This window comes from Vulpes lagopus, chromosome 19 (genome assembly GCF_018345385.1).
Source record: "Vulpes lagopus strain Blue_001 chromosome 19, ASM1834538v1, whole genome shotgun sequence".
Taxonomy (NCBI): Eukaryota; Metazoa; Chordata; class Mammalia; order Carnivora; family Canidae; genus Vulpes; species Vulpes lagopus.
This window is the reverse complement of record NC_054842.1, coordinates 28,866,183-28,883,340: the sequence shown is the minus strand read 5'-3', so window position 1 is coordinate 28,883,340 and position 17,158 is coordinate 28,866,183. Positions and strand designations below refer to the sequence as shown.

General features: G+C 34.7%; 1 protein-coding gene across 6 annotated transcripts in view; it reads right to left on the bottom strand.

Moving 5' to 3' along the window:
- The window catches only part of ATP2C1 (ATPase secretory pathway Ca2+ transporting 1), a 171,828-nt gene that overhangs the window by 16,901 nt on the left and 137,769 nt on the right, over positions 1–17,158 (bottom strand). For all 6 annotated transcript variants that reach the window (XM_041734119.1, XM_041734118.1, XM_041734117.1 and 3 more), the window contains 8 exons: positions 9,768–9,818; positions 8,677–8,843; positions 7,259–7,327; positions 6,523–6,639; positions 5,561–5,708; positions 4,778–4,873; positions 3,498–3,639; positions 1,448–1,572 (listed from right to left, as the gene is read on the bottom strand). In XM_041734119.1, the coding sequence (XP_041590053.1) occupies positions 1,448–1,572; positions 3,498–3,639; positions 4,778–4,873; positions 5,561–5,708; positions 6,523–6,639; positions 7,259–7,327; positions 8,677–8,843; positions 9,768–9,818 (915 nt within the window). The remainder of the gene's footprint in view (positions 1–1,447; positions 1,573–3,497; positions 3,640–4,777; positions 4,874–5,560; positions 5,709–6,522; positions 6,640–7,258; positions 7,328–8,676; positions 8,844–9,767; positions 9,819–17,158) is intronic.

Below are 17,158 nucleotides of genomic sequence, written 5' to 3'. Positions count from 1 at the left end.
GTTTAAAAAATGGAGTAATTATAAAATACAAAACTCAAAAATTTCAAGAAGAAATAAACATTTAAGAATTTAAAACCCATTTCTGTTTCAAAGAGAAGTATTTAACAGGAAAATGGACTTCTAATTTTGAATTTCTGGCCCAAATTTGCCACAACAAACAAAAATAAATTATCTACACCTCACCAAGCTATTATAAAAACTGATGGCATTATATGAGTAAATCCAACTATTTCTCTAGCATGCTCAATGAATCAAAAGAAAAGCAAAGAACAAATAATACAAGTCCAAGAAGGCGCTCAGGACAGTGCTGCAACCTAAGCCAAAGAAGCTGCAGATACTCAAAGAGCAAGGCCAGTGCAGAGTCTTCCATGTATACCCTGGTTCATAAGCCATCTATCTGAGTTTGGGGCGTTTTTATTCTTTAAGTATAGCATTCTATACCTCCTAAGAAAGATGCTTAAAAATATACATAGAAAGACATTAAGAAAAATAAAATTCAATTATTCAGGTGAGGTACTTGGATTTATATTTAGGGGATGACAAAATGATACTTGACAAAATGTATATTTATATTTAACTCAAAAAAGAGGCATTAACATGTTCATATAATCTGTTATATAAATTTTAGCCCAATCACTCTTAAATACTTTTCATTCTATGACTATGTGTTAATTACAACAAGGCTACTCTACCTAGAATGCCACTTGATAACCCTGTATTAATATTGCTAGACCAAAGACTCATAACTTAAAAAAAAAAAAAAAGGAACCATTTACACTTACTAAGAAAAGCAAACATTTACTTCAAATTGCAGTATAGGCTTTTCAATCACAAAAAGAAAGAAAAGAACAGTGATCTGACAGTGGTCACATCCTGTGCAAAAAAACTTGATACAAAAACAGTAACACAAGGTGTCTGAGCTGCTTACATTGCAGGGGGAAAAGGAAATACAGTAGCTGAAATATGGCACTCCTGGGAATCAACTTCTAAACCAGTAGAATGCCTTTGAAATGATTAAATTTATTTGTGTATTAGTAAGAAAGCCCCACCACCATAAATAGTACAATATTTAAAAATTAAAAAAAAATTTAATCTATCTAAGATAGATAGTGTATTTGTAGTGTTAGACCTCTTTAAGTGCAGAAGGTGGTTCATGTTTTGCTTTTTTTTTTTTTAATTAAATAACTGCCCATATGCTTTATAAAGTTCCACTCAATTGCAAAAGCCAATTTAAATCAAGAAATATGTTATCAAAGTTGCATAATTTCATTTGGGACTGCCAGCAGGTTAAAGTCTCAAATCAAGTCTTTAACATAACACTCATTTTTAGTCAATGAAAAGTTAAAAAGTTCTCAAATCTTCATTATCCTCTTGAACTTGCCCTTCTAAATGATCCTCAGACTGCAATTCCTAGTTTGCAAATAAAAGAATGCAATATGCATCATACTTCAAGAAAAGACGACGACGTCGAACTAACATGCTTCTGGATCTTTTCCCTGCTCCTCTCAACCTTCTTTATAATTTCTGCTACTACACACACTGAAGAGGTAAGACCCACAAGAAACAGCAAATCTGCAAGAGAAAATAAGAGATTTCATAGATTTCATTTCATTCATATAATTCTTCATATAATTCTTTGAAACACAGTTGCAAAGCTAATAGCTTATGTTTTTCTAGCATTTTTAATATATATATATATTTTTTTAAATTTATTCATGAGAAACACACAGAGAGGGGGGTGGGGCAGAGGCACAGGCAGAGGGAGAAGCAGGCTCCATGCAGGGAGCCTGACATGGGACTCGATCCCAGCTCTCCAGGATCAGGCCCTGGGCTGAAGGCGGCACTAAACCGCTGAGCCACCCGGGCTGCCCCTTTTCTAGCATTTTAACTGAGCTTTTAAAATACTTTGTTTCACAACCATTCCAGTAGGTACACAAAATTAGCCTCAGTTTAAAAATGAGTAAAGTTGGGCAGCCCGGGTAGCTTTACGGTTTGGCGCTGCCTTCAGTCCGGGGCCTGACCCGGGATCGAGTCCCATGTCGGGCTCCCTGCATGGAGCCTGCTTCTCCCTCTGCCTGTGCCTGTGTCTCTGCCTCTCTCTCTCTCTGCCTCTCTCTCTCTCTCTTTGTGTGTGTGTATTCTCATGAATAAAAATCTTTAAAAAAATGAGGAAAGTTAGGCTCAAAAATGAATTATGTGAAGTCATATAGCTAGGAAAGGCAGCAGGCAGAAAACTAGAACCCACTTGTTATGACTACTCTCCCTGAACCACAGCTTCATAACCATTAAGTCACACAAGAGTTGTTTTCTATTTAATAGATTACAGCCTTTTTCATTTTAATTTGATTGAAAAAATGCCTATCTAAAGATTACCTAGGAATTTCTATCTATTCCATTTGAGAGCCTAGAAGAACTCATCATTAAAGACCATGTCTTTGGGGCACCTAGGTGGCTCAGACAGTTAAGTGCCAGACTCTTGGTTTCAGCTCAGATCCTGATCTCATGAGTCATGAGATCGAGCCCCAGTGACGGGCTCTGCGCTCAGCGGGAGTCTGCTTGGATATTATCTCCCTTTGCCCCTTCCCCTACTCATGAACACATGCTCACTCTCTCACTCTCTCTCTCTCTCTGAAATAAGTAAAACAAATCTTCACGAAACAAAATTAAAAACAAATAAAGATTATATCTTTACAGTACTATACACACTATCTCATTCTTATTCATTGCTTGATAAATTGCAGGTGTCTCCTTAAAACCCCACTTTTTAAAAAGAGGAACAAGTATAAAAATGAATTTAAAAACTGAAATTAAATTATTTCAACTTCAAGGTAAATTGGACTTACAGCATGCAACAAACACAGTGAGACTGTATAACTTATTTTCATAAATATCCCAATTAACTTAAAAAAAACACAAGAATTAAAAGTAGCATTACCACAAAACACATCAGTCCTCGCCTTACACAAGATCAATTTTTAAATGTACTGTATCATAATACATTTAATACATACTATGTGAAAGAATAATGTCTGTCTTCCACAGAATATTAATAAAATTTTCTTTTAGGGTCAGGCTGCTATTTTGTAAAATAAGAATGTACAAATTAGCAAGTAAGAATACTGAAATATTAGTTTATTGAAATTACAATTTAAAATCTATTTTTTTCTTCATATAAGATTGAAAAGTTATAAACTACAATTACTCTTTAATAAGTTTTCATTTGCTATACTTCAAAAGCAGCAAATACAATCTAACAACTGATAACCAAGAAAAAAATTACCAAAAAAATTAAAGCCTAGAGTTAAGCAAGTGACAGCTCCCTAAACTTCTGCAAATGAAAAAACAGAACATTCCTTTTTCAAATCAACTCATTTTTTTATCTCACTTTTTAAATTTTTTTTATCTCACTTTTTAAATTTTTAGTAGAACAAATGCCTTAGAAAATACAATAATTCATCTGAAATATATAAATTATAAAAAGATAACATTTTCTTTACCCAGAATACTTAGGCTCTCAGTCTGAAAAACTTTCTGAAGTGGAGGAAAGTAAATAACTAATAACTGTCCCATGATGGATCCAAGAACTGCGTAGCAAAACATTTTATTACTGCAGAGTCCAATCTCAAATACAGACTTGGTCTGTTGGCAGAGCAAAGAGTTCAATTATTATTCCTTGGTCACTGAAACAGCTTCTTAATTAGCATGATCATCTCCAATTTTTAATAAATTCGATTGAACTCCACAATGGCAATACCATGAAATCTCTTAATTTTAACTATTATTTTGGAATAAAGATAGAATAAAGGTACAATTTAAAGTAGCTTCTCTTTATCAAGAAAGCTTTCTCTACAAAAGTGACGCTACAATAACAACAATATCAACAAGAGATCACAGAAAGAAAAGTAACTTCCTTTAACATTCTAAAACATCAAAACTTTATTTGTATGATTATTTTGCTAAATCATTTCTATCTATTAGGGTAAGATAATCTAAAAGCCTTTCTTAAAGAATAGACCTAGTTCTATGTGTACTAAAAATGTAAAACTGCCTTTCATAAAACAAAAAAATGAATACCGTAGCTTCTTCAAAACTTAGTCTAAATTAAGAAAGTATTCAGAAAGTTCCAGCATGTCAAATGGTAATAGATATAATTGAGGATTTATAAGGTACTCTAGAATTAAAATGAAGAGTCAGGCCTCAAGATGGAACTAGTTTTCAAGAACAATTATGCTCTGAAAAACTACTACTAGGTTCTAGCCCATAGCCCATTATTTTCTATCAAAACACTTTAATCAAGAAAAGGCAATCATATCTTAAGATACAACATGGGAAGAAATGCAAATTTAAAACGTCCTAAGTTCTAAAACACTGACAGAAATAATCAAAATACATTAATATGCTCAAAACTGTTCTTGTACTTCTAACAATACTTTCTTCTAATATGAGACTAATACCATCTTAACAGAACCCATGAGGTTTGTCCAATTCTCTCAGATAATATTAGCTTGAACCTATCTTAAGGCTACAGATAATAAGAGAATGCAAAGAAGAAAGACCAGGCAATGAGACCTGTGGTTTACTTGGATCTTCTGGTCAAACGTAAGTCTATCTGCTCAAATGCCTTATCCTTATTATGACACGTTTGTAGGTACATGTTCATAGGGAAGGCTATATCTGGGGCTATATTCTGTGGCAACAAAATCAAGCAAAGCTAAAACCCCATAATCCTTGCCTACCCTACCAGTTGAATTAGTCAGCTAAGATCACCTAAGCTTACCTGGGATCTGGAACTTAGTGCATTGAACATATCAAAAAACACAAAGCATGTGAAGGTCATTGTCGTGTCTCGAGGTGTTATCACATTGTCTCGTAGCTGTCAAGAGGAAAAAATGGTTGTCAGTGGCTCAATTTAATGAAGAAATACTGCATGCTTGTAAAAGGTTATTTTTTTCTTTGCTTTAGAATAAAATAACTTTAGTCTAAGATATAAAACGTGTAAGCTACCTAAATATATATGCCATTTAAGTAAATCACTAAAGAATAGTTGTAATCTAAATAAAGTAAAAAGTCTTTTACAAACCATATATTGGACATTGAAACAATTTTCTTTTCTGATGAAATAAAGTAGCAATAGATTCAGATTTTCTAATTTCTCCCCAAATATTTTTTAAAGATTTATTTTTTCATGAGAGACACAGAGAGAGAGAGGCAGAGACATAGGCAGAGCAAGAAGAAGACTCCTTGTGGGGAGCCCGATTTGAGACTCGGCCTGAGCCAAAGGCAGACGCTCTACCACTGAGCCACCCAGGTGCCCCTCCCCAAATATTAATAGACTCATTTTTTTATTGCACTGTTATGTCTTTGCAGATTTAAACTATTCTAATAAATCAATCAGCAATTTTATTAATAATAAAGACTGAAACCCAACTATTTTTAATGTCTTTGTTATCTTTTCCAAAGAGCTCTCCTAAATTCCCAGGTTTCTGTGTGACACACCAAAATAACTGAGTCCTACCATACAGAACGCATGCTATTAAGACAGCTTATCCAGTGAGTATACCTCCCGCCAGAAGACAAACAAAGTCCCACAAACAATGATTATTGATGAAACAAGTATTTTAAGTATCAGATTTCTGGTCAAAATGCTGTCCTTCCAGTTGCGTGGAGGTTTACGAATGACATCTTTATCCACTGGCTCTACTCCAAGGCTTCAAAACAAATAGAAAAGTGAATTACTTTAAAGTTTTACGGTTTGGATTTAGCACTTTTATGACCTCATTAACCTCAATTATCCAGGAAATTAAATGTTTTCTTATGGAAACAAAATGTTGAATCGTAAAGAAAAGCTTGGCTATAATTACTCAAAAATAACCAGGGATTGTATCACTCTTCTTTCTTTTACTTCTATTTGGCATAGTTTGATGGGGGATTGAGGGTCAAATTTCAAAAAATTGTCCAATTTCATTTACATATAAGTTTGCTTATTTCAGATATGGCCTGAAATACTAACCTACTGAGTAAACTGTGAAATACCTTTCATGCAAGGAGGTTTTGACTAGGATGATTTATTACGATGGCCATCGACACATATCACTCCATGACTTTTTCTGCTGGAAAGCAACATCTCTAGCCTATCTAAATGCTTAGATCCTTTAATACTTTTCCAAAGTCTCTAAAATTGACAACAGAACTCACTAAACACTAAACTCGGGATTTCTCCATTACATCCCGTTCTTGGAGACAAAAGCTTATTTCCTAAGGACAGGGACTGCACCTATTCCCTGGTCTGTTCTCAACTCAAGAAAGGGCATCCAACATAATGCAAAAGCTCAGATCCATGACACATGAACAACACTCAAAGAGAGTAAATGATATAAGCACACATCATACAATTTATAACAAACATGTTGCCGCATGAATAGATTTCTAATGCTGTCCATGAATGAAATTTTAAAACTTAATCATCAAGATACCACATCTTCTTTGTTTTTCTTCTAATATATGCATAAGAAAAACTCTTACCTCTGAGCAGGAGGTCCATCCATAATTATATTGATCCACAAAATCTGCATGGCATTGAGAGGATTAGGAAAGTTCATTAATGTAGCCAATGAGATTAAAGTTAATGCTGCTATACTCCTGTTGGAAAAAAAGAGTCATTTAAAAAAATCTGTCAGCATACTATAATTCTTACTACTTTTATAATACCACTTCTTCAGTATTTGAAAATCTCATTTTACTACCGTGCTTTTAAAGGAAGTCTGTATTTCTGAGTATCCTATGCTTTGTTTGTGTGAATATTTTGAAGCCAAAGGTTAATAAACCTTATAACTACAGCATTTAAATAAAGGATTTCAAGATGTTTAGATAACAGAGGAAGATTTTAAAAATTAAGTTCGAATAGCTGTTACTACATAATAGTTAATAGTTTCAACAATATTTTGGCAACTGTTTTTTGACTCCAGAAAAGCCCTTCTACTTTTGGAAAAAGATACTAAGGAAACCCATGACACTCCTTCCTTAGTTACTTCTGGAGCTAGTAAATAAACCACAAATGTTTACATATTTTGATGATGATAAAGACATCATATTTTTATCATGCCATTTTTAATTTTAGGATAGAATTAATTTTCATTTTGGAAAATTTACATATGAACAACACTCAGAAGTAGAGCCCAGAGGCTTCTAAGCATTCTGCTTGAATTTTATTTCTCATTTATCTATAAGATCCATGGTGATAAACTCCTTACAAACTTACGTGCTCAGTTGGAATCTAACAAAATTTTTAATGTTATTATAAATCCCTTTACCCTCTTCAATTGCAGACCTGAAATTCAAAAAAAAAATTGAATGAGACATATTACCACACAAAAATAAAGATATATCTATCTTACTAACATTCTAGAACTAATTCTGAAAACAAATTTCCAACTGACATACACATATGTCACTAAAATAATCTATTAATCTTCTTCACATGAATAAGATTAGAAAAAAATACAGAAACATTATTCTGGTAAGGAATGAAAGTCCAGCTTGGGAAGCTCTACCTGAATTAATTTAATTACACAATATTAAAATTCTTAAAGATATTTCAACATTAAAATCATACATTCTTTCTACACAAGAGACTATACTACACATTTATAATACTAAAATAGTGATCTTTACCTCTCCAATTTTCTTTTTCTTAAAGGTACAATATGCATGCATGGTAAGGGGTTAAACTAATGTATGTCAGGAATTATTGGCAATAAGATATATACGAATTTTAGAATTTAAGCTACCTATTGCTCCTATACAAAATCAGACATGTGCTGTAGCAGAATTATATAGAGAATATAGTTTACAAAGATTAAATTCTCATTTGGTTGAATCTAGTAAATTATGTGTTTTTTTTAAACAACTTCCCCATTCTTTCAAGATTTTTATACAATTCTAAGAATGGAAAGAAAAAAACCTCTATCCCTACAAGATTGTGTCAATTCTGAGTTCTGAGCTCCCACATGCTCCACTTTTGGCCACTACAGGTTGATGAAGTATGCCAGGCATATAATTAGCATGAGTCACTGAAATGAGGAAGACTCAGGTTACCTGACAGATAATTATCAGATAACAGGATTCAAGTGACTGCCACCTGAACATTGCACAACTGACATGATCAGATATTACACAAAATCTTAAATCCATTAGAAACCATAGCTGAAGGAGACAAAGTTATTTAAACTTAGTAACTTGTATCACTAACAGTATGGTAAGTGTCCTTATGTCCATAAAGAAATAGGTATGGATGAACTTGATTACTTTTAATACTGACTGTGAGGCCATGCACATGCATATTTCTAAAAGCCTGAATTTAACTAGAATAAAGGCCCCATGAAAATTTACTCCTGTACCACTACACTGATGGCCAGAAAAATGTGACATCTGGCTGGCACTCAGGAAATATTTCCTAAATGAATGACTCTGCCATTTATTATGTCCTTTCTATTCCATACAAATAATTTTCTCAAAAATTATATACTAGGCCATACATAAGATTAATTCATTCTAGTAAAATACAGTTCATCCACTGCTGAATATCCTAATTCTTTTCCAGTTGAACTCTCTGGAGATGGAGTGCAGAAAAAGATGGGACAAAATTCTCTGATGCACATTCACTGAAATAAAACTTACATTATGGTTTGGAAATCATCATCCACAAGGATCATGTCTGCTGCCTCTTTGCAAACATCTGTGCCAGTCTGACCCATTGCAACTCCAATGTCTGCAGCCTTCAGAGCAACTGCATCATTGACTCCATCTCCTGTCATGGCTACAACCGACCCATTCTTTTGTAGAGACTGGAGTGGGAAGGGAGGATTCTGATAAAAATGTTGCTTCCACAAAGATAAAGGGATCAACAACTCTTCTCTATTTTTTTCACATAATAAAGATTGGAAATAATATGGACCACTGACTTTTCAACAAACTTCAATATATGGAAGTCTTAAGATACAGCTTAGAAAGAGTTGCTATTAATATTCTCATGTGCAAGAGCTATGTCTAAAGTCTAATCTAGAGTTAATTACACAGTGGCACTCAGGGACAATTTTGCCTTGTAGGAAACATTAGGCAATGTCTGAAGATATTTTTTATTATCATGACTTCGGGGTAGGGGTCAGGGACTGCTAAACATCCTATAATGCACAGGACAGCCCCTCAAAACAAAGAACCCAGTCCAAATTGTCAAATAGTGTGAAGGTTGAGAAACTCTGAACTAATACAAGGGAGGTCTATGTGATTAAGAATTTAAGCCCTTTAACTAATGGATACTACATCAGTTGCTTTGTATATACCTCACTGATTAATATAATTAAATATTTGAAATATTTGAAATATTCTTCCCACTCTCCTAACATTTCCTTTTCTTGTTGTATTAAGTTTCTAAGCAATTACTGCTATTTACACTGGGATGATTTGACTATGGACTCCTGTCAGAACATAATGTCTACACTGTTCAACTGTTTAAAGAAGGTTGTGTTGCAGATATTTCACTAACATTTTCTTCTACATCTTCCTTTGCTAACTAAATTCTCTATTAATGCTTCCATTTCAAGCTCAAGAAAACAAAAACAAAAACAAACAAAAAAACCCCACCTCTTTTGTTTCACAGTACTTCCAACTTTAATGCTCTTATCAATATTCCTAAAAATCTAAGTATAATGAAAGACAAGAAGTAGCATTTTGGAGACAGAGATAAAACAGTGTGATTCTTAAAGACCCACCTTAATAATTTTCATCTTGTGCCTCGGACTAGCTCTGTAAAACACCGCTACCTGTTAAAATACAGGATACACTAAAAATCTTCAATGTTAAAAAATATCTGATGCACTTGTAACAATAATTTTTTAAATTATCAATGTAAATTGTATTTACTTTGTAGAGATCAAGGTTAAGTAATATACCATATGTTTGTTAAGAGACTCATTTCACATGGTCATTTCAAACTTTACCAATGTTATCTGGGGAAATATGTAATCTAAACAAATTATCTAATTTATCCCATGTTTAAGCGCTGAAGAGAAAACAGCCTTATTCTAGAAATGTTTCAGAGATGGATAAAGGAAAAACTCTCTTGCATTTATCTCTTCATCACACTGGCAAACAAAAATGGCCTTTTCCCTTTGTTCTGTCAGGAAAGATAAAGAATAGCTGTTTCTCAATGTCTATACAGTCTTTTTGTTGTTGTTTTTTTTTAACAGTGTCAAGTGTCTACTTCTCTTTTGTTCCTGTTAATTCTTTAGATTCTCTTCCACTGTATCTCCAACAGTTTATATGATCTTATCTGTCCAAGCCATGCATTTAATCGCTTTTTCTGATTCCATCTCCTGGTCTACTAATACCCCTTTGCTGTGCATCAAAGGCAAGCATCAACAACATCCCCCGTATCCTCCACTTTTCCCCATTGTTTTAACCTCATTTGTCACAAACCAAGGCCATCCCTACAGTCTTCTCAAATAGTACCACTAGGTAAAACTAGACAGGGGTAGGTGTCTTTCATTCTCCCTTCTTTATTCACAAAATTCCAGTTTTGAATGTCACATGAGACTATACTTTCTATTAACTGCAGGCATGCACTGCTCTAGGTAGGTCCCCAATGTTTCACAAAATTTTTTCCAGATTTTTTAAACAAATATGACACTGTATTAGTTTGATGTGTACAACAGAGTGATTTGACAATTCTATACATTACATAATGCTCACCATGATATGTGTAGTTATCAGTCACCATATCACCATTATTATAATACTACTATTTTCTTTATGCTGTACTTTTCATCCCTGTTGACTTATTTAATTAGCTCCTCACTGTCACTTTTCCCAACATTTCCAAGTCATGGTGATTTTAATATCTACATAGTACACCATTCTCTTCCCTACTATACTAGAGGATTAGTTCATACTAAGTTTTCTCTCCTCATACTTTCAATTTATCCCCATCTCCAAGCTCAATCTCAACTGACAACCTTGCTTCCCACTTCAGAGGAAACAGAATCAGAAGAAAACTTCCATAATTCCCACCAATACAGTACCATCCCCTCCCTTCTCTTTTATTACAAATGAACTGAATATGCCTCCCAGTGTAGGGCAAATACTCTACCTTCTGACCTACTTAAAATCATTGCTCCAGAAATCCTCCTCCTTCTGATATCAAAATCTTTTCCTCACTGTTGCATCTTTACCATCAGTAAATAACATGCTGTGATTTCTTCCATTTAGATAAAACAAAACTAAAAACTTTCCTTCTCACTTCAGCTGCCACCCTTTTCTCCTTCTCTTTATAGCAAAACTCCTCTGTACTTGCAGTCTCCCGTTTTTCTCTTCTCATTCTTTGCTGAATCTATTAAAATTGGGCAGTTGACTTCACACTGCCCTGAAACTCCTATTCAAGATTACCAAAGACTTCTCACACTGCTAACACTAACGGTCATTCTTCTTCTGACTTAACCTTTCAGCAGCAGCCTAACATAGATGGCAATTCCCTCCTCCTGAAACATTTTTTTCACTTGGCTCCCCTGACTACCCTATATACTCTTCTGGTCTTCCTTCTACCTTTCCGGCTACTCCTCTTCCATAGGTTCCTCCAGACCTCCCTAGAGTCTGAATGTTAGAATATTCCACAACTTAGTTCTTAAATTTCCCTATGTAAGAGGTCTAAGAATCCCCTACTTTCTCCGTAGGTGATCTCATCCAGCCTTATAGATTTATTTTTATGCATTTTTGTCCCCAGCCTCAATATTTCTTCTAAAATCCAGACCAATGAAATTAATCCAACTACTTTTTCCACTTTTCCTCTTGGAATTCTAAGACTTAAAACTATCACAAACTGAACCCTTGTTATTTCCCAAAATACATGCTCCTTCATATCCTCTGCTAATGATAAATACATCCTCGTAGTCACTCAGACCCTATATTTTGGAAGCCATCCTTGATTCCTCCTTTTCTGTCAGATGCCACAAGTAGTTTAACAGCAAATCTTATTGGCTCCATCCTCAAATAAATCCAGAGTTCAACCTCCTTACTCTAAACCCGTGGGGCCAATAACTGATTTTCTTATTTATGCCCTTGCTTCCTGTGCAGTTTCTTCTTCACACAGTGACCATAATCAAACTGTTAAAACCCAAGGCAGATTACATCTGTCCTCTGCTCAAAACCTTCCAATGACTTCGTATCTCCCTCAGAATGAATGTCAAAGTTGATTACTACCTACCAAGTCCTGCATGAAGTGCATGCCTCTTCTTCCTCATTTGTCACCCAAACTACACCTATGCCGTTCTCCTCATCGTTCCTGAAACAAACCATGCACACTCACCTCAATGTCTTTACCCTTATGCTCCCTCTGTCTGGAGTGTTCTTTCCTCAATATTATATGGCCTTGCCAGTGAGGCCATTTCTAGTCATGTTATCTAAAAATTTCAATCTACCTCTTCAGTCATTCATCTCTCTCTTCCCTGCTTTTGTTGGTGCTCATTAGCACTTATCTGACATAATGTTATATATATATGTGCTTATCTTAAATTATAAGCTCAATTGAAGGCAGAGATTTTTGCTTCATACCTTCAGTCCTCTATAAATACAAAATGAATTAATCATTGAATGACTCTTAGTACCATCACAGACTGTTCAAAGATTCTCTCCCAATTTTAATAAAGGTCTAAAATAAATGAGGATCATTTTCTTAGGCAAAAGGCTCAATTTAACTGTATTATCACATTTCTACATATGCTTAGATCTTCTAAGTACCATGAATCACATAATTCATATTTGGAGAACATATTTCCTATAAAAAATTCAAAAATTTACTCAGACTCTTTAGTGTGTCTTTAAAAAAGACTCAGCTACATACTCATTGAAAGTATCCTACTTAATGGGATGCCTGGGTGGCTCAGCAGTTAAGTGTCTGCCTTCCGCTCAGGGCATGATCCTGGAATCCCAGGATCGAGTCCCACATTGGGCTCCCTGCATGAAGCCTGCTTCTCCTTCTGCCTGTGCCTCTGCCTCTATCTCTCTCTGTGTCTCTCATAAATAAATAAAATCTATAAAGAAAAAGGAAGTATACTAGTTATCTTTTAAGTGAAAATTCTACATTACTGCAGAAATTAATCATGTAGTACACAGTGAAGTACAAGAGTGTTTAGCAAAGATTGTAGATTTTACAGAATATTTAAGTATAAGGCTAATTACCAATACTCAGGTTGAACAGAGTAAAATTTTGCCTTTAGGCCACTGCAAATCATTTCAAATCATTCCATTATAACCACTGTGGGTTATCACTGACAGTGGCAGTGAAGTTGTAACTGTTGGACTGAAAGCGTATTTCTTTTATAATAAATTACTTGACATGCATCCAATAAACCTACCATTTGATATAAGATTTTAGCATTTCAAAGCTTTGATGGCAACTCAAAAAAAGGAGTAGTTTTCAGACTAAGCAGATCTCAATGCAAAACTGAAGACTCACTTTGTGTTTTACACGTGGTACACAGTGAAATTTGTTCTTAAAGCACCAGAAGGGCAGGTCAATCTCCTTAGTTGACTAAAAATACTAGATTTAGTGACACAAAATTATGGCCTAAATAAATGAGATTTAAAACAAAACAAAACAGAAAGGACTAGCAATTGAGCTACATCACTGTATCACAGAGCTAGGATTAATTAGGAGTACCTCAATTTCCTCTATTCGTAATCTTTTCGCCTTTATATCTGTTTCTCTACCTGGAAAAAAGTACCAATTAAAGGTAAAAGCACACAATAAAATCACTGCAGTTTGGGAACAAGAAGGGAGAAGACAGGCTGAAGACAGGATAGTAAAAGGACAGTGGAAAAGAAGTCATGTCAGAAAAGGAGAGAGTTTAAGGAATAATATGGGAGGGTAGCCCTGGTAGCCCAGCAGTTTAGCACCACTTTCAGCCCAGGGCCTGATCCTGGAGACCCGGGATCGAGTCCCACGTCAGGCTCCCTGCACGGAGCCTGCTTCTCCCTCTGTCTGTGTCTCTGGCACTCTCTCTCTGTGTCTGTCGTAAATAAATAAAAAATCTTTAAAAAAAAAAAAAAAGGAATAATATGGGAGAGAAAGATGAAAATCATCAAAAGGAGGGGGGAAATCTATGTATTTTTCTCTTTTATATTTGTGGTTAGCATTCAGAGTTTTCCTGAACAACACGAACAGACAAGGGTGTTAGAGAAAGGAAGTCATAAAAAGAAGAAAACAGGAAAATATTAAAGGAAAGGTTAATAAAAATTTTCTTGGCATTAAAATAACCTGCTAGAGTTACCCTAATCTTCCAGAAAAGATAAAAAGATACCTGATGCACTGAAGAAGAAAGGGGTGACAAAATATTTATAACCTATCAAAATTTAAACAGCAGACTGATTGGGATTATATTACAGAAATCTGGTTAATAAGTTTGTTAGAAATACAAATAGAGGTACTATTATAAAAAACAAAGAACAAAAGAGGATGTCCACTTTAATCATTGGGAAATATACGACACACCGGGAAGAAATCATAAACAAAAACATTAAGAACTCCCAGGTTGATTTTTTTTTTTTAACATTTTATTTATTTATTTGAGACAGGGAGCACAAGTGGGGAGGAAGGGCAGAGGCAGAGGGAGAAGCAGACTCTCTGCTGAGCAGGAGCCTGATGCAGGGCTCCATCCCAAGACCCCAAGAGATCATGACCTGAGCTAAAGTCAGATGCTTAACCAACTGAACCACCCAGGCTTCCCACTAGATGGACTTTATAAATAACTAAGCAAAATTCAGGTTCCATACTACTCTCTAAGTAGTATGGCTCTAGGTCAATAGGACAGAGCAATGTTAGATCTGGAATGAGACTGAATTACAGAAAGAGGAAACTAAAAAACATTTTAATAATGAACAGAGTTAAGGAGATTTAGTACATATGGGAAAATCTCAGTAAGCTGGAAATTTAGAAGAAAAGTTTTTTGCTTTTAACATGGATAAAAGAAAAGCTATTCAAACTAACAGGAAGTAAAACCGTAAGACCAAGTATACATGTTGGTTAGAGAGCTCAATAAACACAAGATAAAGTGGGAAAGAAAACAAAATTGGGGGACAAGAGGAGTCCAGCTAAGCCCCAAAAAACCAAAACAATTCATTAATAATACATAGAGAAAAGATTTAGGTAGTCAAAAGAAATATCTGGAAGGAAGCCCTGGTATTTATAGAATTCCTTTTTAGAGTAGTATGACTAAGTCATTCAACAAGCTTCTCACAAGGCTTAGGTTTTATACTGTTTAAGTCTCTTTGGAATAGCATCAGGGTATCTGCCATAATTAATGCACAAAACTCTTATCTGGAAAAGATGTAATTTGTCCAAGCTGATGTTATAATTTGTAATTTGCAATTTGCTACTTCCCTCTCTAAGTACCTGTAAGTTGGTTTTCAGAGTTCATTAGCATTTTTATCAGAGAGCCCAGAGAATGAACCAAGAAAGCAAATAAAATGAAACTTCAAATCTGTCAGTTTCACTACTTGTTACCATCTCTGGGAATAGGTTCAGAAGAAAAGGTTGAACAAAGGTCTAATGGGAAAATGTTTAATTAACTGCAGATTTCACATATATTTACTAATGTATACTCCGTCTCAATACTCCCGGGTAACCTAATACAGAATATATCTCAGAAATAAATGTCAGGAAGAAACTAACAGGAAAGGAGACACACACACACACACTCCCATTCAAATATGGAAATAGCTTCCTCACTAAATGCAAAATAAAGCAAATGCCCACACTGTTCCCAGATGCTCTGAAAACAACATTCATGAGTAACTACAGCTTGAAATACAGAAAAGATAAACGAGTAAAACAGTACATGTCTACTTGTAACTATGCCTAAAATCTAACCACAAGTGAGGCTGGAGGCCTAGGGACTTACTACTACTGTATGAAGGACAGTTTGTGGCAATATAAACTAAAATCTTTTCAGAGGACAATTCATCAGTATGTGTTAAGAGTTTTGTAAATATGTTGGTCACTGGTCCAATCATTTCACATGTAGGAATTTATTCTACAGAAATAATCAGAGATGGGTACAAAGTTGTGTATAATAATGTCGTGTATAACATATTCAATAAATCAGTAAGCAACATATGACCTGAGAGTCACACAGACCTGGGCTCCAGTCCTGATGCTACTGCCACCACTCATCAGATCTGAGACTTGAAAGTATTTCATATTCTCTGGGCCCCAATTTCCCCATCTGTAAAAATGGGGTTGCCTATCTTTTATAATATAGATGACTATTAGAAGTAAATAGATAATGTATGTAATATATACATTGCCTGGCACATGGTAAATAGTTGCTTACTGTTATTATCCTTGAAGTAATTGTTTACAGTAACAAAAAATAAACGGAAGCTAAAACTTCAACAAAAAAAGGACTATATAACCACGTATTTGCTGTGTGTTTATACATGCACAGTATACTGAAGCAAAATATTATACACCAACTAAAAACATGTTTTATAATAACTAATGATTTCAGGAATGCTGAAGTTATGTTTAACAAATATTTATAACACTATAAAGGGTCCAACCAAGTTTTGTTAAGCACATTTTTTAAAAAGACATGGGTTAATTTATTATTTTGGATGCTCTGTGAGTGTACAACCTCTGAGTATCTGGATTATATTAAAGGCAGTTTCCATTCTGACTCTTACTTTTTTAGGTTTCCAGTTTTTCTACAATTTGAACATATACTACTAATCAATAAATTTTCTAATCAGAAAATTCTATTATAAAAAGCTTTAGGGGACTCCTGGGTGGCTGAGTGGTTGAATGCCTGCCTTCGGCCCAGGGCACGATCCTGGAGTCCCGGGATCGAGTCCCACATCGGGCTCCCTGCATGGAGTCTGCTCTTCCCTCTTCCTGTGTCTCTGCTTTTCTCTGTCACGAATAAATAAATAAAATCTTTAAAAAAAAATAAAGGTCAGATGATAAACACTTATTTTAAAGGATATACAAATATATGTGCATAAATAGGTCAAGTAACAATAAGGACAAGAAACTCAAACTGTCAAGAACTTAGAGGCAATAATACTGCCTATCCTTTACGAGGCCCTTCCTACAGAACTTATGTACCCACAA